The 23,321-nt window shown below is 51.1% G+C and overlaps 1 protein-coding gene across 2 annotated transcripts in view; it reads right to left on the reverse strand.

Annotated features, from left to right (window-relative positions):
- The window catches only part of MEA1 (male-enhanced antigen 1), a 76,095-nt gene that overhangs the window by 22,421 nt on the left and 30,353 nt on the right, over nucleotides 1–23,321 (reverse strand). For both annotated transcript variants that reach the window (XM_069955560.1, XM_069955561.1), the window contains exons 2-3: nucleotides 18,655–18,844; nucleotides 14,952–15,042 (exon numbers count right to left, since the gene is read on the reverse strand). In XM_069955560.1, the coding sequence (XP_069811661.1) occupies nucleotides 14,952–15,042; nucleotides 18,655–18,843 (280 nt within the window). In that variant the 5' untranslated portion in view covers nucleotide 18,844. The remainder of the gene's footprint in view (nucleotides 1–14,951; nucleotides 15,043–18,654; nucleotides 18,845–23,321) is intronic.

Genomic DNA, 23,321 nt, shown 5'->3' on the forward strand with positions numbered 1-23,321 from the left:
TTATTGCATTTATCTGTTGTGCTGTTTTTGGTTTATGTGTCAATCAACTTTTTATTTTTGCTTTTGCTATGAGATAAGATTTGCTCTCATCTAAACTTTCCTTTTCAGAAACTTTTTAAAGTTAGTTGTTGTGACTTTCCAATCCCCACATGATGCCGAAGTGGTAGAGTCAGGTCTGTTATATACAGTGATGAGACAATAAGGTTTGGTTATTTGGATAAAATCCAGAGAGGTATTTGTCATACATATATATGTTATTTTGGGTATTGATAATAAGCTTTTATTTGTTTTGTTGTAACTAAGCTGTATATTGATGTATACTGTACAGACTCGCCCATTGTTTAGTATTTTCTTTCGGTTATTGCAGATCTACCTACCTCATCTGCTGTAAGTTTGTTCCGCCATCTATAACTTTCAATAAAACGTATGGTACTATTTTTGTCTATCCTATGGTGATGCCCATAAACTAATGGGAGTCCTTCAGGGTCTCATCCAAGTGGTCTTATGCACAATACTGATCTGTTAGTCAGTAAAAGTGTTTATGTATATTCTCTCTCGTATAAAACCTCGACGAACAAAAAGAAGGTCTACCATCATATAGGTGACTAACGGGATTATGTTTTCTTTCTCTTATCGGTTCTCTTGAATCTGTGTCGCCTGGACATTCTGGAGGTTGGATGCTGGACAAGTACTTGGAGGATGGGTTCACCCTATGGAGAAGATGTGACCCCTGAGCAACCCGCGGCTCAGACAGTATCTTTGGAACCTCTGGCTATGTACCAACCACAGTGATTCCAGTCCAAGGCTTCACGGATGTCAAATGGGGGACTGATAAGGCCAGGAATTGGGATTTTACCTACTCGCACCGTACCTATATGACTACACCTATATATATTGCCCTCTGAATGAGGAGATGATCAGAGGGTGACAGAGAGATGTTCTGGATGAAGAAGAGGAATGCTGGACGCACGTCACTTAGAACAACTCCTGGAAAGTTATCATTTGTAGACACAATCCCCAAGGACCCAGAGACACTTATCTATAAACAATTTATGGAAAACAAATACATTGTGCTCTTGGATTCATGAAAAAGTATCTTTGTACAGAATGTATTGTTCTAACCTTTTTGACCTTTTTGAATAATAATAATGAATACTAATATAGATGCCATTGCACATGACTGAATATCTAAATCACTAGCACCGCCTCATCTATGTCTTATTAGCATTTGTTACCACCCTATATTCTATCTGACTATAAAATGTGATTACCATAATAAAACTTGGGCCATTTCTCCAGGCTTATAATCATGATACATCGTCTTATCTGTGTCCGTGATTTATAAGTGACGAGTTGGTAATACTGCAGGTTACAGCTCTAGATATATTCAAAAACCATCCTGTACCTGGGTTTTAGACTCTTTCTCCATAGAGAGGGGTCAACATCTAAATTTAGACTTATCACAGTGGTTCCTCAGTTTGGCTCATACTGTCAGCGTATTCAGGAATTTTTGCAGCCTCTCTGGATTTCCCCCTCATTCAGTGAATTTGACTCCCTTATAATGGTACAACAGCTAAGTCTATTGGCGCATTTACACAGACAGATTTATCTGACAGATCTTTGAAGCCAAAACCAGGAACAGACTATAAACAGGGACCAGGTCATAAAGGAAAGACTGGGATCTATCCTCTTTTCAAATCCATTCCTGGCTGTGGCTTTCAAAATCTGTCAGATAAATCTTTCTGTGTAAACGCACCCTATTGCAGGCAGTGGACCTCTTTACTCACAAAGGCAAAGTACAGTTCAATGAGCAGCTTTCTTTCCAGGTACAAGTGCTGTCAGTAAGTATAAGGGAAATCCAGCAGAGGACTCAGTGCTGGTCAAGAGGTGGTTAATCACAGTGAGTGCAGAAGTCGGTGTAATGTGGCTTATGAGATACCACAAAGAAGGTCTTTTAATCAAGGGATTAACTTTCTTATTGGCTGAAAAGTCACAGAAAGTGGAGTGTAGCACTCACAGAACACTCATCCCTGGTACTGAAGGGGTTAATCAGAGTGCGTGCAGGAGCAGATGGAGAGAGGTACCTGACAGTCACTGGACAGCTGAGGGTGATGGGATAAGAGCTAGCAGGCTTACAGGAGCTCAGCAGTGCAGGAGTTAATGTCTGTAGGAGTGCCGACATGCAGACTGGACAAAGGCAGGAGATTGTTATCAGTCAGACAGAGCTGCTGGACTAAGGGCGGGTTCACACTACGGAATTCTCGCGGACAATGTCCGCGGAATTCCGTGAGCTGTCAGCCCGCACATCTGGGCGCTTTTCCGCCGGCCCCATAGACACCATTCTATGGGCCGGCGTATTCCGCTATACGCTGAAAGAAGTGTCATGTCACTTCTTTTAGCGGATCGCGGAATATGCCGGAAAAGCGCGTGCTGACGGAATTCCGTAGTGTGAACCCGCCCTAAGGGCTCACTGTGGAGGACAAGTATTTTGCAAGGAGCACTTGTGTAACTGTGACATAAACCCGGCAGGATGAACTATAGGGGGCTATCCCCCAGTGGTGTGATTCCCAGCAGGAGATGAGGAGCAGAGTGGACAGAGGCAGGCTGCCGCCAGGGGCTGTCACTGGTCCCACGTGCACTGGGAGGACACACTGCTATGTCCTGCAGCAAAGGCTCTCCCTCCCCTCAGGGCACTCACCCCACTTTGGGATCCGTCCAGGCAAGCACCTAGGATGGAGGCTGAAGCATGCAGCTACACAGGAGGAGGCTGCCACTGCTCTCCCACCCCGCAGGTGAAGGGAGAAAGCAAAGTCACAGGAGGAGTCCCAGCAATAAAGAGAAGAGAAGGTTCAGCAGGTCCTAGGTCGTCAGCAGAGGTCAGCCAGCAGCAGAAGGTGAGGGAGTGATTCCTTTTCCCCCTCAGGAGACAGCCGGGAGCTCCAGCACAAGTGTCCTCACACCCCGATAAACCTCATAGTGCACAGGTTTCTTCCAACATGTCCTGCCAATTGTTGATCCCTCTTCAGGGACACGACTCTGTGAGCAGGCATGACTATGGGATCAACGACATCATCCCACTCGTCCTTATTCTGGAAAGTGCGCTGAACAACATCATCAGCGAGGATTTCCAGGCCACCACTCCAAGGCTGAACATCCTCCTCCTCCTCCTCCGTCAATTTTCTGTTCTCAACCATACTGGCCTGGGTGCAATCAGGTACTGCCTCCTCCTTCTCCTCCTCCTCAAATAGTCTGTTCTCAAACACACTGGGTCCAATAGTCTCTTCTCAACCATACTGGGCTGGGTGCAATCAAGTGCTACTGCCTCCTCCTCCTCCACACTGGGTCCAATACAGTACTAATACTGCTGCCTCCTCCTCCTCCACACTGGGTCCAATACAGTACTAATACTGCTGCCTCCTCCTCCTCCACACTGGGTCCAATACAGTACTATTACTGCTGCCTCCTCCTCCTCCACACTGGGTCCAATACAGTACTATTACTGCTGCCTCCTCCTCCTCCTCCACACTGGGTCCAATACAGTACTATTACTGCTGCCTCCTCCTCCTCCACACTGGGTCCAATACAGTACTATTACTGCTGCCTCCTCCTCCTCCACACTGGGTCCAATACAGTACTATTACTGCTGCCTCCTCCTCCTCCACACTGGGTCCAATACAGTACTATTACTGCTGCCTCCTCCTCCTCCTCCACACTGGGTCCAATACAGTACTATTACTGCTGCCTCCTCCTCCTCCTCCTTCACACTGGGTCCAATACAGTACTATTACTGCTGTCTCCTCCTCCTCCTCCTCCTCCTCCTCCACACTGGGTCCAATACAGTACTATTACTGCTGCCTCCTCCTCCTCCTCCTCCACACTGGGTCCAATACAGTACTATTACTGCTGCCTCCTCCTCCTCCACACTGGGTCCAATACAGTACTAATACTGCTGCCTCCTCCTCCTCCTCCACACTGGGTCCAATACAGTACTATTACTGCTGCCTCCTCCTCCTCCACACTGGGTCCAATACAGTACTATTACTGCTGCCTCCTCCTCCTCCTCCTCCACACTGGGTCCAATACAGTACTAATACTGCTGCCTCCTCCTCCTCCTCCTCCTCCACACTGGGTCCAATACAGTACTAATACTGCTGCCTCCTCCTCCTCCTCCTCCCCCACACTGGGTCCAATACAGTACTATTACTGCTGCCTCCGCCTCCCCCTCCCCCACACTGGGTCCAATACAGTACTAATACTGCTGCCTCCTCCTCCTCCTCCTCCTCCACACTGGGTCCAATACAGTACTATTACTACTGCCTCCTCCTCCTCCACACTGGGTCCAATACAGTACTATTACTACTGCCTCCTCCTCCTCCACACTGGGTCCAATACAGTACTATTACTGCTGCCTCCTCCTCCCCCACACTGGGTCCAATACAGTACTATTACTGCTGCCTCCTCCTCCTCCACACTGGGTCCAATACAGTACTATTACTGCTGCCTCCTCCTCCTCCACACTGGGTCCAATACAGTACTATTACTGCTGCCTCCTCCTCCTCCTCCCCCACACTGGGTCCAATACAGTACTATTACTGCTGCCTCCGCCTCCCCCTCCCCCACACTGGGTCCAATACAGTACTAATACTGCTGCCTCCTCCTCCTCCTCCCCCACACTAGGTCCAATACAGTACTATTACTGCTGCCTCCTCCTCCTCCTCCTCCACACTGGGTCCAATACAGTACTATTACTGCTGCCTCCTCCTCCTCCACACTGGGTCCAATACAGTACTATTACTGCTGCCTCCGCCTCCCCCTCCCCCACACTGGGTCCAATACAGTACTAATACTGCTGCCTCCTCCTCCTCCTCCCCCACACTAGGTCCAATACAGTACTATTACTGCTGCCTCCTCCTCCTCCACACTGGGTCCAATACAGTACTATTACTGCTGCCTCCTCCTCCTCCACACTGGGTCCAATACAGTACTATTACTGCTGCCTCCTCCTCCTCCACACTGGGTCCAATACAGTACTATTACTGCTGCCTCCTCCTCCTCCACACTGGGTCCAATACAGTACTATTACTGCTGCCTCCTCCTCCTCCACACTGGGTCCAATACAGTACTATTACTGCTGCCTCCTCCTCCTCCACACTGGGTCCAATACAGTACTATTACTGCTGCCTCCTCCTCCTCCACACTGGGTCCAATACAGTACTATTACTGCTGCCTCCTCCTCCCCCACACTGGGTCCAATACAGTACTATTAATGCTGCCTCCTCCCCCTCCCCCACACTGGGTCCAATACAGTACTATTACTGCTGCCTCCTCCTCCTCCACACTGGGTCCAATACAGTACTATTACTGCTGCCTCCTCCTCCTCCACACTGGGTCCAATACAGTACTATTACTGCTGCCTCCTCCCCCTCCCCCACACTGGGTCCAATACAGTACTATTACTGCTGCCTCCTCCTCCCCCTCCCCCACACTGGGTCCAATACAGTACTATTACTGCTGCCTCCTCCTCCTCCTCCCCCTCCCCCACACTGGGTCCAATACAGTACTATTACTGCTGCCTCCTCCTCCTCCTCCCCCTCCACACTGTGTCCAATACAGTACTATTACTGCTGCCTCCTCCTTCTCCTCCTCCCCCACACTGGGTCCAATACAGTACTATTACTACTGCCTCCTCCTCCTCCTCCCCCTCCCCCACACTGGGTCTAATACAGTACTATTACTGCTGCCTCCTCCTCCCCCACACTGGGTCCAATACAGTACTATTACTGCTGCCTCCTCCTCCTCCTCCACACTGGGTCCAATACAGTACTATTACTGCTGCCTCCTCCTCCCCCACACTGGGTCCAATACAGTACTATTACTGCTGCCTCCTCCTCCTCCTCCCCCTCCCCCACACTGGGTCTAATACAGTACTATTACTGCTGCCTCCTCCTCCCCCACACTGGGTCCAATACAGTACTATTACTGCTGCCTCCTCCTCCCCCACACTGGGTCCAATACAGTACTATTACTGCTGCCTCCTCCTCCCCCACACTGGGTCCAATACAGTACTATTACTGCTGCCTCCTCCTCCTCCTCCTCCTCCACACTGGGTCCAATATAGTACTATTACTGCTGCCTCCTCCTCCTCCTCCTCCACACTGGGTCCAATACAGTACTATTACTGCTGCCTCCTCCTCCTCCTCCCCCACACTGGGTCCAATACAGTACTATTACTGCTTCCTCCTCCTCCTCCACACTGGGTCCAATACAGTACTATTACTGCTGCCTCCGCCTCCCCCTCCCCCACACTGGGTCCAATACAGTACTAATACTGCTGCCTCCTCCTCCTCCTCCTCCTCCACACTGGGTCCAATACAGTACTATTACTGCTGCCTCCTCCTCCTCCTCCTCCTCCACACTGGGTCCAATACAGTACTATTACTGCTGCCTCCTCCTCCTCCACACTGGGTCCAATACAGTACTATTACTGCTGCCTCCTCCTCCTCCACACTGGGTCCAATACAGTACTATTACTGCTGCCTCCTCCTCCCCCACACTGGGTCCAATACAGTACTATTACTGCTGCCTCCTCCTCCTCCACACTGGGTCCAATACAGTACTATTACTGCTGCCTCCTCCTCCTCCACACTGGGTCCAATACAGTACTATTACTGCTGCCTCCTCCTCCTCCACACTGGGTCCAATACAGTACTATTACTGCTGCCTCCTCCTCCTCCACACTGGGTCCAATACAGTACTATTACTGCTGCCTCCTCCTCCTCCACACTGGGTCCAATACAGTACTATTACTGCTGCCTCCTCCTCCTCCACACTGGGTCCAATACAGTACTATTACTGCTGCCTCCTCCTCCTCCACACTGGGTCCAATACAGTACTATTACTGCTGCCTCCTCCTCCTCCACACTGGGTCCAATACAGTACTATTACTGCTGCCTCCTCCTCCCCCACACTGGGTCCAATACAGTACTATTACTGCTGCCTCCTCCTCCTCCACACTGGGTCCAATACAGTACTATTACTGCTGCCTCCTCCTCCTCCTCCCCCTCCCCCACACTGGGTCCAATACAGTACTATTACTGCTGCCTCCTCCTCCTCCTCCCCCTCCACACTGTGTCCAATACAGTACTATTACTGCTGCCTCCTCCTTCTCCTCCTCCCCCACACTGGGTCCAATACAGTACTATTACTACTGCCTCCTCCTCCTCCTCCCCCTCCCCCACACTGGGTCTAATACAGTACTATTACTGCTGCCTCCTCCTCCCCCACACTGGGTCCAATACAGTACTATTACTGCTGCCTCCTCCTCCCCCACACTGGGTCCAATACAGTACTATTACTGCTGCCTCCTCCTCCCCCACACTGGGTCCAATACAGTACTATTACTGCTGCCTCCTCCTCCTCCTCCTCCACACTGGGTCCAATACAGTACTATTACTGCTGCCTCCTCCTCCTCCTCCTCCACACTGGGTCCAATACAGTACTATTACTGCTGCCTCCTCCTCCTCCTCCCCCACACTGGGTCCAATACAGTACTATTACTGCTTCCTCCTCCTCCTCCACACTGGGTCCAATACAGTACTATTACTGCTGCCTCCGCCTCCCCCTCCCCCACACTGGGTCCAATACAGTACTAATACTGCTGCCTCCTCCTCCTCCTCCTCCTCCACACTGGGTCCAATACAGTACTATTACTGCTGCCTCCTCCTCCTCCTCCTCCTCCTCCACACTGGGTCCAATACAGTACTATTACTGCTGCCTCCTCCTCCTCCACACTGGGTCCAATACAGTACTATTACTGCTGCCTCCTCCTCCTCCACACTGGGTCCAATACAGTACTATTACTGCTGCCTCCTCCTCCCCCACACTGGGTCCAATACAGTACTATTACTGCTGCCTCCTCCTCCTCCACACTGGGTCCAATACAGTACTATTACTGCTGCCTCCTCCTCCTCCACACTGGGTCCAATACAGTACTATTACTGCTGCCTCCTCCTCCTCCACACTGGGTCCAATACAGTACTATTACTGCTGCCTCCTCCTCCTCCACACTGGGTCCAATACAGTACTATTACTGCTGCCTCCTCCTCCTCCACACTGGGTCCAATACAGTACTATTACTGCTGCCTCCTCCTCCTCCACACTGGGTCCAATACAGTACTATTACTGCTGCCTCCTCCTCCTCCACACTGGGTCCAATACAGTACTATTACTGCTGCCTCCTCCTCCTCCACACTGGGTCCAATACAGTACTATTACTGCTGCCTCCTCCTCCCCCACACTGGGTCCAATACAGTACTATTACTGCTGCCTCCTCCTCCTCCACACTGGGTCCAATACAGTACTATTACTGCTGCCTCCTCCTCCTCCTCCCCCTCCCCCACACTGGGTCCAATACAGTACTATTACTGCTGCCTCCTCCTCCTCCTCCCCCTCCACACTGTGTCCAATACAGTACTATTACTGCTGCCTCCTCCTTCTCCTCCTCCCCCACACTGGGTCCAATACAGTACTATTACTACTGCCTCCTCCTCCTCCTCCCCCTCCCCCACACTGGGTCTAATACAGTACTATTACTGCTGCCTCCTCCTCCCCCACACTGGGTCCAATACAGTACTATTACTGCTGCCTCCTCCTCCCCCACACTGGGTCCAATACAGTACTATTACTGCTGCCTCCTCCTCCCCCACACTGGGTCCAATACAGTACTATTACTGCTGCCTCCTCCTCCTCCTCCTCCACACTGGGTCCAATATAGTACTATTACTGCTGCCTCCTCCTCCTCCTCCTCCACACTGGGTCCAATACAGTACTATTACTGCTGCCTCCTCCTCCTCCTCCCCCACACTGGGTCCAATACAGTACTATTACTGCTGCCTCCTCCTCCCCCACACTGGGTCCAATACAGTACTATTACTGCTGCCTCCTCCTCCCCCACACTGGGTCCAATACAGTACTATTACTGCTGCCTCCTCCTCCCCCTCCCCCACACTGGGTCCAATACAGTACTATTACTGCTGCCTCCTCCTCCTCCTCCACACTGGGTCCAATACAGTACTATTACTGCTGCCTCCTCCTCCTCCTCCACACTGGGTCCAATACAGTACTATTACTGCTGCCTCCTCCTCCTCCACACTGGGTCCAATACAGTACTATTACTGCTGCCTCCTCCTCCTCCACACTGGGTCCAATACAGTACTATTACTGCTGCCTCCTCCTCCTCCACACTGGGTCCAATACAGTACTATTACTGCTGCCTCCTCCCCCTCCCCCACACTGGGTCCAATACAGTACTATTACTGCTGCCTCCTCCTCCCCCACACTGGGTCCAATACAGTACTATTAATGCTGCCTCCTCCCCCTCCCCCACACTGGGTCCAATACAGTACTATTACTGCTGCCTCCTCCTCCTCCTCCCCCTCCCCCACACTGGGTCCAATACAGTACTATTACTGCTGCCTCCTCCTCCTCCTCCCCCTCCACACTGTGTCCAATACAGTACTATTACTGCTGCCTCCTCCTTCTCCTCCTCCCCCACACTGGGTCCAATACAGTACTATTACTACTGCCTCCTCCTCCTCCTCCCCCTCCCCCACACTGGGTCTAATACAGTACTATTACTGCTGCCTCCTCCTCCCCCACACTGGGTCCAATACAGTACTATTACTGCTGCCTCCTCCTCCCCCACACTGGGTCCAATACAGTACTATTACTGCTGCCTCCTCCTCCCCCACACTGGGTCCAATACAGTACTATTACTGCTGCCTCCTCCTCCCCCACACTGGGTCCAATACAGTACTATTACTGCTGCCTCCTCCTCCTCCTCCTCCACACTGGGTCCAATATAGTACTATTACTGCTGCCTCCTCCTCCTCCTCCTCCACACTGGGTCCAATACAGTACTATTACTGCTGCCTCCTCCTCCTCCTCCCCCACACTGGGTCCAATACAGTACTATTACTGCTGCCTCCTCCTCCCCCACACTGGGTCCAATACAGTACTATTACTGCTGCCTCCTCCTCCTCCACACTGGGTCCAATACAGTACTATTACTGCTGCCTCCTCCTCCCCCACACTGGGTCCAATACAGTACTATTACTGCTGCCTCCTCCTCCCCCACACTGGGTCCAATACAGTACTATTACTGCTGCCTCCTCCTCCCCCTCCCCCACACGGGGTCCAATACAGTACTATTACTGCTGCCTCCTCCTCCCCCACACTGGGTCCAATACAGTACTATTACTGCTGCCTCCTCCTCCTCCTCCTCCACACTGGGTCCAATATAGTACTATTACTGCTGCCTCCTCCTCCTCCTCCTCCACACTGGGTCCAATACAGTACTATTACTGCTGCCTCCTCCTCCTCCTCCTCCACACTGGGTCCAATACAGTACTATTACTGCTGCCTCCTCCTCCCCCACACTGGGTCCAATACAGTACTATTACTGCTGCCTCCTCCTCCCCCACACTGGGTCCAATACAGTACTATTACTGCTGCCTCCTCCTCCCCCTCCCCCACACTGGGTCCAATACAGTACTATTACTACTGCCTCCTCCTCCTCCTCCACACTGGGTCCAATACAGTACTATTACTGCTGCCTCCTCCTCCTCCTCCACACTGGGTCCAATACAGTACTATTACTGCTGCCTCCTCCTCCTCCTCCACACTGGGTCCAATACAGTACTATTACTGCTGCCTCCTCCTCCTCCTCCACACTGGGTCCAATACAGTACTATTACTGCTGCCTCCTCCTCCTCCCCCACACTGGGTCCAATACAGTACTATTACTGCTGCCTTCTCCTCCCCCTCCTCCACACTGGGTCCAATACAGTACTATTACTGCTGCCTTCTCCTCCCCCTCCTCCACACTGTGTCCAATACAGTACTATTACTGCTGCCTCCTCCTCCCCCTCCCCCACACTGGGTCCAATACAGTACTATTACTGCTGCCTCCTCCTCCCCCACACTGGGTCCAATACAGTACTATAACTGCTGCCTCCTCCTCCTCCCCCACACTGGGTCCAATACAGTACTATTACTGCTGCCTCCTCCTCCTCCTCCACACTGGGTCCAATACAGTACTATTACTGCTGCCTCCTCCTCCTCCCCCACACTGGGTCCAATACAGTACTATTACTGCTGCCTCCTCCTCCCCCTCCCCCACACTGGGTATAATACAGTACTATTACTGCTGCCTCCTCCTCCTCCTCCACACTGGGTCCAATACAGTACTATTACTGCTGCCTCCTCCTCCTCCTCCACACTGGGTCCAATACAGTACTATTACTGCTGCCTCCTCCTCCTCCTCCACACTGGGTCCAATACAGTACTATTACTGCTGCCTCCTCCTCCTCCTCCACACTGGGTCCAATACAGTACTATTACTGCTGCCTCCTCCTCCTCCCCCACACTGGGTCCAATACAGTACTATTACTGCTGCCTCCTCCTCCCCCACACTGGGTCCAATACAGTACTATTACTGCTGCCTCCTCCTCCTCCACACTGGGTCCAATACAGTACTATTACTGCTGCCTCCTCCTCCTCCACACTGGGTCCAATACAGTACTATTACTGCTGCCTCCTCCTCCTCCTCCCCCTCCCCCACACTGGGTCCAATACAGTACTAATACTGCTGCCTCCTCCCCCTCCCCCACACTGGGTATAATACAGTACTATTACTGCTGCCTCCTCCTCCTCCTCCACACTGGGTCCAATACAGTACTATTACTGCTGCCTCCTCCTCCTCCTCCACACTGGGTCCAATACAGTACTATTACTGCTGCCTCCTCCTCCTCCTCCACACTGGGTCCAATACAGTACTATTACTGCTGCCTCCTCCTCCTCCTCCACACTGGGTCCAATACAGTACTATTACTGCTGCCTCCTCCTCCTCCTCCACACTGGGTCCAATACAGTACTATTACTGCTGCCTCCTCCTCCTCCTCCTCCTCCACACTGGGTCCAATACAGTACTATTACTGCTGCCTCCTCCTCCCCCACACTGGGTCCAATACAGTACTATTACTGCTGCCTCCTCCTCCCCCTCCCCCACACTGGGTCCAATACAGTACTATTACTGCTGCCTCCTCCTCCTCCTCCACACTGGGTCCAATACAGTACTATTACTGCTGCCTCCTCCTCCTCCCCCACACTGGGTCCAATACAGTACTATTACTGCTGCCTCCTCCTCCCCCTCCCCCACACTGGGTATAATACAGTACTATTACTGCTGCCTCCTCCTCCTCCTCCACACTGGGTATAATACAGTACTATTACTGCTGCCTCCTCCTCCCCCTCCCCCACACTGGGTCCAATACAGTACTATTACTGCTGCCTCCTCCTCCCCCTCCCCCACACTGGGTATAATACAGTACTATTACTGCTGCCTCCTCCTCCCCCTCCCCCACACTGGGTATAATACAGTACTATTACTGCTGCCTCCTCCTCCCCCTCCCCCACACTGGGTATAATACAGTACTATTACTGCTGCTGGTTCCACTGTCAAATGTCTGTTTTCGACCCTCCTGGGTCCAAGGAGCTTTGTGTCCTATGTCCCGTCTAATCACTTACACCTTGGCTAATTTTTTTTCGCTATTTTTGCACTTTTTCATTGTAAGAGCAACTGCAACTAAACGAAACTACATGTCTCCCCTATCAGATGTATACCCCATGTATACCCACTATTGTAGCTGCAATTATTCAGCCGTTATTGCAAGGTTCGTTTTAGGTTCGGTTCGGCCGAACCCGAACTTCACAAAAGTTCGCCGGATCGAACCGAACTTTTCAAAAGTTCTCTCGTCCCTAATTATTACACGTGTATCACTATTACACATAGCCATGTATCACTATTACATGTAGCCATGTATCACTATTACACGTAGCCATGTATCACTATTACACGTAGCCATGTATCACTATTACACGTAGCCATGTATCACTATTACACGTAGCCATGTATCACTATTACACATAGCCATGTATCACTATTACACATAGCCATGTATCACTATTACACGTAGCCATGTATCACTATTACACGGAGCCATGTATCACTATTACACGTAGCCATGTGTCACTATTACACGTAGCCATGTGTCACTATTACACGTAGTATCACTATTACACGTAGCCATGTATCACTATTACACGGAGCCATGTGTCACTATTACACGCAGCCATGTGTCACTATTACACATAGCCATGTATCACTATTACATGTAGCCATGTATCACTATTACACGTAGCCATGTATCACTATTACACGTAGCCATGTATCACTATTACACGTAGCCATGTATCACTATTACACGCAGCCATGTGTCACTATTACACGTAGTCATGTATCACTATTACACGTAGCCATGTGTCACTATTACACGTGTATCACTATTACACGTAGTCATGTATCATTATTACACGGAGCCATGTGTCACTATTACACGGAGCCATGTGTCACTATTACATGTAGCCATGTATCACTATTACACGGAGCCATGTGTCACTATTACCCGCAGCCATGTATCACTATTACACGTAGCCATGTATCATTATTACACGGAGCCATGTGTCACTATTACACGTAGCCATCTATCACTATTACACGTAGCCATGTGTCACTATTACACGTAGCCATGTATCACTATTAGACGTAGCCATGTATCACTATTACACGTAGCCATGTATCATTATTACACGGAGCCATGTGTCACTATTACACGTAGCCATGTATCACTATTACACGTAGCCATGTATCACTATTACACGTAGCCATGTATCACTATTACACGTAGCCATGTATCACTATTACCCGCAGCCATGTATCACTATTACACGTAGCCATGTATCACTATTACACGGAGCCATGTGTCACTATTACACGTAGCCATGTATCACTATTACACGTAGCCATGTATCACTATTACACGTAGCCATGTATCACTATTACACGTAGCCATGTATCACTATTACACGTAGCCATGTATCACTATTACACGTAGCCATGTGTCACTATTACACGTAGCCATGTATCACTATTACACGTAGCCATGTATCACTATTACACGTAGCCATGTGTCACTATTACACGTAGCCATGTGTCACTATTACACGTAGCCATGTATCACTATTACACGTAGCCATGTATCACTATAACACGTAGCCATGTGTCACTATTACACGTAGCCATGTATCACTATTACACGTAGCCATGTGTCACTATTACACGTAGCCATGTATCACTATTACACGTAGCCGTGTGTCACTATTACACGTAGCCATGTATCACTATTACACGTAGCCATGTATCACTATTACACGTAGCCATGTGTCACTATTACACGTAGCCATGTATCACTATTACACGTAGCCATGTATCACTATTACACGTAGCCATGTGTCACTATTACACGTAGCCATGTATCACTATTACACAGAGCCATGTGTCACTATTACACAGAGCCATGTGTCACTATTACACAGAGCCATGTGTCACTATTACACAGAGCCACGTATCACTATTACACATAGCCATGTATCACTATTACACAGAGCCACGTATCACTATTACACAGAGCCATGTATCACTATTACACAGAGCCATGTGTCACTATTACACAAAGCCACGTATCACTATTACACAGAGCCACGTATCACTACTACATAAAGTGATGTGCGCCCGATGAACGTTGTTCCGCACAGCTCTGCTATTACAGTAGTGCGCTAATTCAGTTTCCCCTGTCCACTCCCACTCCCACAAAGATCCCCCGTCCGTGCTGTTTGTGCTTCATGGAGCTAAGACGGGTCGTGTGAATGCAGCCTAAGATTTTCTTGATGCAGTTGCTAGTTTCTTCTGTTGGCTGCTGGGATAGGCAGAGGCTTCTCGGACTTTCAGTAGTGAACTCACCCCCAAAGCATCGCTCATATCTCTTGCAACATACCTGCATCCATCGGAATAGAGTTCTGTGTGTCAGATCCATCATCCTCATCCTCGCTGTCCACCGGGGGGTCAGGAAGCTGCAGTCTCATGGCCTAAAAGAGAGAGGGCGCTGCATTCACTGGGGCTGGAGTGAGGTCAGTGTCTGCACACATGTCCTTCTCCTACAGAAACAGCGCCGCTCCTGTGGTTTAGTCCTGTATTGCAGCACAGCTCTATTCAGGTTAATATCGGCCACAAGAGTGGAGAAGTGTCAGGAGGAAAGCGCCTGGAAATGTTGTAACCCCCCGAGAGCCTTAAAGCGTAACTCTCATTTCAGGGTCATTTTTCTGAAAACATTAAATATCTACAGTACGGGTACAAACCCACTTGGCGGGTCTGCAGCGAGTCTCCATGCTGCGTTTTTGCAGCGAGACTCGCTGCAAATCCCGGCCCTATACTTTTAATGGCAGACAAACACGCAGCAGGGATGTACATCCCTGCTGCGAGTTTGTCTACAGCCCGCCCCATTAACCCCCCGGCCGCCGGAGCTGATACTTCACCTGATCCCGGCTCCGGCGGTTCCCGATGTCTTCAGCAAGCCGGAGCGGGAACCAGGTGAAGTATATGCTCCAGCCAGCCGCCCGCAGCCCCGGCCGCCCGATCGCACACACGCCCCCCCCGCAGCCCCGATCGCACACACGCCCCCCCGCAGCCCCGATCGCACACACGCCCCCCCGCAGCCCCGATCGCACACACGCCCCCCCGCAGCCCCGATCGCACACACGCCCCCCCGCAGCCCCGATCGCACACACGCCCCCCCGCAGCCCCGGCCGCTTGATCGGGGGGGCGTGCGATTGGTGCTGCGGGGGGGCGTGAATGGGCGTCCGGGGCTGCGGGGGGGCGTGTGTGCGATCGAGCGGCCGGGGCTGCGGGGGGGCGTGTGTGCGATCAAGGCTGCGGGGGGGCGTGCGATCGGGCGGCCGGGGCTGCGGGGGGCGATCGGGCGGCCGGGGCTGCGGGGGGACGATCGGGCGGCCGGGGCTGCGGGCGGCTGGCTGGAGCATATACTTCACCTGGTCCCCGCTCCGGCTTGCTGAAGACATCGGGAACCGCCGGAGCCGGGATCAGGTGTAGTATCAGCTCCGGCGGCCGGGGGGTTAATGGGGAGGGCTGCAGACAAACTCGCAGCAGGGATGTACATCCCTGCTGCGTGTTTGTCTGCCATTAAAAGCATAGGGCCGGGATCTGCAGCGAGTCTCGCTGCAAAAACGCAGCATGGAGACTCGCTGCAGACCCGCCAAGTGGGTTTGTAACCTACAAGCGATTTTAAGAAACTCTGTAATAGGTTTTATGTACTAAAAGAGTTTCCTTCTGTAGTGAAAAAGCAATCTCCCAGCCTCCCCCCTCACATCAGATGAAGCAGGATTTCTGTCTCCATTATGTGGCTATGGAGAGGGGAGGGGCTGTTAGGAGTGAGTGAGCACGGAGCAGTCCTGCACAGCACAACACCCTGCAATCTTCTCTCAGTAAGTTCATTGATAAGCACTGACCTTTCTGACCCCAGAATCCTGCGGTTTAGGTGCCCAGAGAGTCTACAAACAGCTGACCTTCATGTCACCTCTTCCTGCTCCCTCATCTCCCTCAGCCCCTCCCCCCTCCATAAGGATAGAATGGAGAGAGCAGAGCCCGTCTTCACTGGCTTCTCTGTAATGAAGACGTGTTTGTCTGATAATGCACAGATAAGAAGTCGGGGGGGAGGCTGGGAGATTGCTTCTTGAGGACAGAAGGAGGCTTTTTTGGCTGATGAAACCTATTACAGAGTTTCTTAAAATCGCTTATACTACTGATTTCTGCAATAAAAAAAAACATGACAGTTATGCTTTAATGATCTTGTGGGGGTCAGTGTGTGGTGGGAGGAGTCCAGTTCATCTGCTCAGTGGGAGGAGTCTAGTGGGGCTTATGGGAATGATCTGCTTAGTGGAAGGAGTCTATTGGAGCTTGTAGGGAGACCTGTCTAGTAGTAGGAGTCTAGGGGAGGTTGTAGGGGCCTGTCTAGTAGTAGGAGTCTAGGGGAGGTTGTAGGGGCCTGTCTAGTAGAAGGAGTCTAGTGGAGGTTGTAGGGGCCTGTCTAGTAGTAGGAGTCTAGTGGAGGTTGTAGGGGCCTGTCTAGTAGTAGGAGTCTAGTGGAGGTTGTAGGGGCCTGTCTAGTAGTAGGAGTCTAGTGGAGGTTGTAGGGGCCTGTCTAGTAGTAGGAGTCTAGGGGCGGTTGTAGGGGCATGTCTAGTAGAAGGAGTCTAGTGGAGGTTGTAGGGGGCCTGTCTAGTAGTAGGAGTCTAGTGGAGGTTGTAGGGGGCCTGTCTAGTAGAAGAAGTCTAGGGGAGGTTGTAGGGGGCCTGTCTAGTAGAAGAAGTCTAGTGGAGGTTGTAGGGGGCCTGTCTAGTAGTAGGAGTCTAGTGGAGGTTGTAGGGGCCTGTCTAGTAGTAGGAGTCTAGTGGAGGTTGTAGGGGCCTGTCTAGTAGTAGGAGTCTAGGGGCGGTTGTAGGGGCATGTCTAGTAGAAGGAGTCTAGTGGAGGTTGTAGGGGGCCTGTCTAGTAGTAGGAGTCTAGTGGAGGTTGTAGGGGGCCTGTCTAGTAGAAGAAGTCTAGGGGAGGTTGTAGGGGGCCTGTCTAGTAGAAGTAGTCTAGTGGAGGTTGTAGGGGGCCTGTCTAGTAGAAGAAGTCTAGGGGAGGTTGTAGGGGGCCTGTCTAGTAGAAGAAGTCTAGTGGAGGTTGTAGGGGGCCTGTCTAGTAGTAGGAGTCTAGTGGAGGTTGTAGGGGCCTGTCTAGTAGTAGGAGTCTAGTGGAGGTTGTAGGGGCCTGTCTAGTAGTAGGAGTCTAGGGGCGGTTGTAGGGGCATGTCTAGTAGAAGGAGTCTAGTGGAGGTTGTAGGGGGCCTGTCTAGTAGTAGGAGTCTAGTGGAGGTTGTAGGGGGCCTGTCTAGTAGAAGAAGTCTAGGGGAGGTTGTAGGGGGCCTGTCTAGTAGAAGTAGTCTAGTGGAGGTTGTAGGGGGCCTGTCTAGTAGAAGAAGTCTAGGGGAGGTTGTAGGGGGCCTGTCTAGTAGTAGGAGTCTAGTGGAGGTTGTAGGGAGATCTGTGTGGAGAAAGGAGTCTAGTGGGGCATGTAGGGGTACCGGTCTGGTGGGAGGAGTCTAGTGGGGCTTATGGGAATGATCTGCTTAGTGGGAGGAGTCTATTGGAGCTTGCAGGGAGACCTGTCTAGTAGTAGGAATCTAGTGGAGGTTGTAGGGGGCCTGTCTAGTAGTAGCAGTCTAGTGGAGGTTGTAGGGGGCCTGTCTAGTAGAAGAAGTCTAGGGGAGGTTGTAGGGGGCCTGTCTAGTAGTAGGAGTCTAGTGGAGGTTGTAGGGAGATCTGTGTGGAGAAAGGAGTCTAGTGGGGCATGCAGGGGTACCTGTCTGGTGGGAGGAGTCTAGTGGAAATTGAAGGGAGACCTTTGTGGTGGGAGGAGTCTAGTGGAGCTTGTGGTGGGAGGAGTCTAGTGGAGCTTGTGGTGGGAGGAGTCTAGTGGAGCTTGTGGTGGGAGGAGTCTAGTGGAGCTTGTGGTGGGAGGAGTCTAGTGGAGCTTGTAGTGGAAGGAGTCTAGTAAAGGTTATGGAGATCTCACTGTTGGGAGGAGTCTAACGGCTGGTTGCATTGTCAGAAAAACGATATAGCAGAGCTCTGCATTACCTGTAGCCTCTCTTGGAGGTCGCTCTCGGTCTGGGCCCCATCTTCAGGCTCCGTGTTGAGTGGTTGGTACTGGTATCCACTCTGCACATCTTCCTCCTCTTCTTCCTCCCCCCCGCTCCACTCTATGGGCGGCTCCTGGGGCTCACCCAGATCCTCACCTTGGTTTGGTAAGACTCTCTCAGGGCTCATCCTGTGCAAAAACATAAAGTAAATCAAAAAGTGTCTCACCAAGAAGGAAAACAAAAGGGGAGGAGCTGGGGGCAGATAAACAGGTAAGGGCTAGAAGGTTATACGTGATGGTACCGGGGTGTGTGTGTTATACTGGTCATGTGATGGTGTTGGGGTAATATGGGAGATACTGGTCATGTGATGGTGCAGGGGTTAAATGAGAGATACTGGTCATGTGAAGGTGTGGGGGTAATATGGGAGATACTGGTCATGTGATGGTGCAGGGGGGTAATATGGGAGATACTGGTCATGTGATGGTGCAGGGGGGGTAATATGGGAGATACTGGTCAAGTGATGGTGTGGGGGTAATATGGGAGATACTGGTAATGTGATGGTGTGGGAGTAATATGGGAGATACTGGTCATGTGATGACGGGGGGGGGGAGGTAATATGGGAGATACTGGTCATGTGATGGTGTGGGGGTAATATGGGAGATACTGGTCATGTGATGGTGCAGGGGGGTAATATGGGAGATACTGGTCATGTGATGGTGCAGGGGGGTAATATGGGAGATACTGGTCATGTGATGGTGTGGGGGTAATATGGGAGATACTGGTCATGTGATGGTGTGTGGGTAATATGGGAGATACTGGTCATGTGATGGTGTGGGGGTAATATGGGAGATACTGGTCATGTGATGACGGGGGGGGGGGGTAATATGGGAGATACTGGTCATGTGATGGTGTGGAGGTAATATGGGAGACACTGGGGGGGGGTAATATGGGAGATACTGGTCATGTGATGTGTGGGGGTAATATGGGAGATACCAGTCATGTTATGGTGCAGGGGGGTAATATGGGAGATACTGGTCATGTGATGTGTGGGGGTAATATGGGAGATACCAGTCATGTTATGGTGCAGGGGGGTAATATGGGAGATACTGGTCATGTGATGTGGGGGGTAATATGGGAGATACCAGTCATGTTATGGTGCGGGGGGGTAATATGGGGAGACACTGGTCATGTGATGTGTGGGGGTAATATGGGAGATACCAGTCATGTTATGGTGCAGGGGGGTAATATGGGAGATACTGGTCATGTGATTGTGTGGGAGTAATATGGGAGATACTGGTCATGTGATGACGGGGGGGGGGGGGGGGGGGGGGTAATATGGGAGATACTGGTCATGTGATGACGGGGGGGTGATATGGGCGATACCAGTCATGTTATGGTGCAGGGGGGTAATATGGGAGATACTGGTCATGTGATGTGTGGGGGTAATATGGGAGATACCAGTCATGTTATGGTGCAGGGGGGTAATATGGGAGATACTGGTCATGTGATGGTGTGGGAGTAATATGGGAGATACTGGTCATGTGATGACGGGGGGGGGGGGGGTAATATGGGAGATACTGGTCATGTGATGACGGGGGGGTAATATGGGAGATACTAGTCATGTTATGGTGCAGGGGGGTAATATGGGAGATACTGGTCATGTGATGTGTGGGGGTAATATGGGAGATACTGGTCATGTGATGTGTGGGGGTAATATGGGAGATACTGGTCATGTGATGTGTGGGAGTAATATGAGAGATACTGGTCATGTGATGACGGGGAGGGGGGGTAATATGGGAGATACTGGTCATGTGATGACGGGGGGGTAATATGGGAGATACTAGTCATGTTATGGTGTGGGGGTAATATGGGAGATACTGGTCATGTGATGTGTGGGGGTAATATGGGAGATACTGGTCATGTGATGTGTGGGGGTAATATGGGAGATACTGGTCATGTTATGACGGGGCAGGAATATGGGAGATACTGGTCATGTGATGGTGCAAGCGGGGTAATATGGGAGATACTGGTCATGTGATGACGGGGGGGTAATATGGGAGATACTGGTCATGTGATGACGGGGGGTAATATGGGAGACACTGGTCATGTGATGACGGGGGGGTAATATGGGAGACACTGGTCATGTGATGACGGGGGGGGGGGGTAATATGGGAGATACTGGTCATGTGATGGTGTGGGGGTAATATGGGAGACACTGGTCATGTGATGGTGCAGGGGGGGTAATATGGGAGATACTGGTCATGTGATGTGTGGGGGTAATATGGGAGATACCAGTCATGTTATGGTGCAGGGGGGGTAATATGGGAGATACTGGTCATGTGATGTGTGAGGGTAATATGGGAGATACTGGTCATGTGATGACGGGGGGGGAATACTAGTCATGTGATGGTGCAGGGGGGGTAATATGGGAGATACTGGTCATGTGATGGTGCAAGTGGGGTAATATGGGAGATACTGGTCATGTGATGGTGCAAGTGGGGTAATATGGGAGATACTGGTCATGTGATGACGGGGGGGGGATACTAGTCATGTGATGGTGCAGGGGGGGGTAATATGGGAGATACTGGTCATGTGATGGTGCAAGTGGGGTAATATGGGAGATACTGGTCATGTGATGGTGCAAGTGGGGTAATATGGGAGATACTGGTCATGTGATGTGTGGGGGTAATATGGGAGATACTGGTCATGTGATGTGTGGGGGTAATATGGGAGATACTGGTCATGTGATGTGTGGGGGTAATATGGGAGATACTGGTCATGTGATGTGTGGGGGTAATATGGGAGATACTGGTCATGTGATGACGGGGGAAGGGGTAATATGGGAGATACTGGTCATGTGATGGTGCAGGGGGGGTAATATAGAAGATACTGGTCATGTGATGGTGCAAGTGGGGTAATATGGGAGATACTGGTCATGTGATGACAGGGGGGGTAATATGGGAGATACTGGTCATGTGATGGTGCAGGAGGGGGGGTAATATGGGAGACACTGGTCATGTGATGTGTGGGGGTAATATGGGAGATAATGGTCATGTGATGGTGCGGGAGTTAAATGGGAGATACTGGTCATGTGATGGTGTGGGGGTAATATGGGAGACACTGGTCATGTGATGTGTGGGGGTAATATGGGAGATACTGGTCATGTGATGGTGTGGGGGTAATATGGGAGATACTGGTCATGTGATGACGGGGGGGTAATATGGGAGATACTGGTCATGTGATGGTGCAGGGGGGGGTAATATGGGAGATACTGGTCATGTGATGTGTGGGGGTAATATGGGAGATACTGGTCATGTGATGGTGCAGGGGGGTAATATGGGAGACACTGGTCATGTGATGGTGCGGGGGGGGGGGGTAATATGGGAGATACTGGTCATGTGATGTGTGGGGGTAATATGGGAGATATTGGTCATGTGATGGTGTGGAGGTAATATGGGAGATACTGGTCATGTGATGACGGCGGGGGGGGGGGGGTAATATGGGAGATACTGGTCATGTGATGGTGCAGGGGGGTAATATGGGAGATACTGGTCATGTGATGGTGCAGGGGGGTAATATGGGAGATACTGGTCATGTGATGACGGTGAGGGGGGGTAATATGGGAGATACTGGTCATGTGATGGTGTGGGGGTAATATGGGAGACACTGGTCATGTGATGGTGCAGGGGGGGGTAAAATGGGAGATACTGGTCATGTGAAGGTGTGGGGGGAATATGGGAGATACTGGTCATGTGATGACGGGGGGGTAATATGGGAGATACTGGTCATGTGATGGTGCAGGGGGGTAATATGGGAGATACTGGTCATGTTATGGTGCAGGGGGGTAATATGGGAGATACTGGTCATGTGATGGTGCGGGGGGTAATATGGGAGACACTGGTCATGTGATGTGTGGGGGTAATATGGGAGATACTGGTCATGTGATGACGGCAGGGGGGTAATATAGGAGATACTGGTCATATGATGGTGTGGGGGTAATATGGGAGACACTGGTCATGTGATGTGTGGGGGTAATATGTAAGATACTGGTCATGTGATGACGGCAGGGGGGTAATATGGGAGATACTGGTCATGTGATGACGGCAGGGGGGTAATATAGGAGATACTGGTCATATGATGACGGCAGGGGGGTAATATAGGAGATACTGGTCATATGATGGTGTGGGGGTAATATGGGAGATACTGGTAATGTGATGTGTGGGGGTAATATGGGAGATACTGGTCATGTGATGGTGCAGGGGGGTAATATGGGAGATACTGGTCATGTGATGGTGCGGGGGGGGGGGGGTAATATGGGAGACACTGGTCATGTGATGGTGTTGGGGTAATATGGGAGATACTGGTCATGTGATGGTGCAGGGGGGTAATATGGGAGATACTGGTCATGTGATGGTGCAGGGGGGGGGGTAATATGGGAGACACTGGTCATGTGATGGTGTTGGGGTACTATGGGAGATACTGGTCATGTGATGGAGCAGTGGGGTAATATGGGAGATACTGGTCATGTGATGGTGCAGGGGGGTAATATGGGAGATACTGCTCATGTGATGGTGCAGGGGGGGTAATATGGGAGATACTGGTCATGTGATGGAGCAGTGGGGTAATATGGGAGACACTGGTCATGTGATGGTGCAGTGGGGTACT

Source organism: Dendropsophus ebraccatus, chromosome 15 (assembly GCF_027789765.1).
Source record: "Dendropsophus ebraccatus isolate aDenEbr1 chromosome 15, aDenEbr1.pat, whole genome shotgun sequence".
Taxonomy (NCBI): domain Eukaryota; kingdom Metazoa; phylum Chordata; class Amphibia; order Anura; family Hylidae; genus Dendropsophus; species Dendropsophus ebraccatus.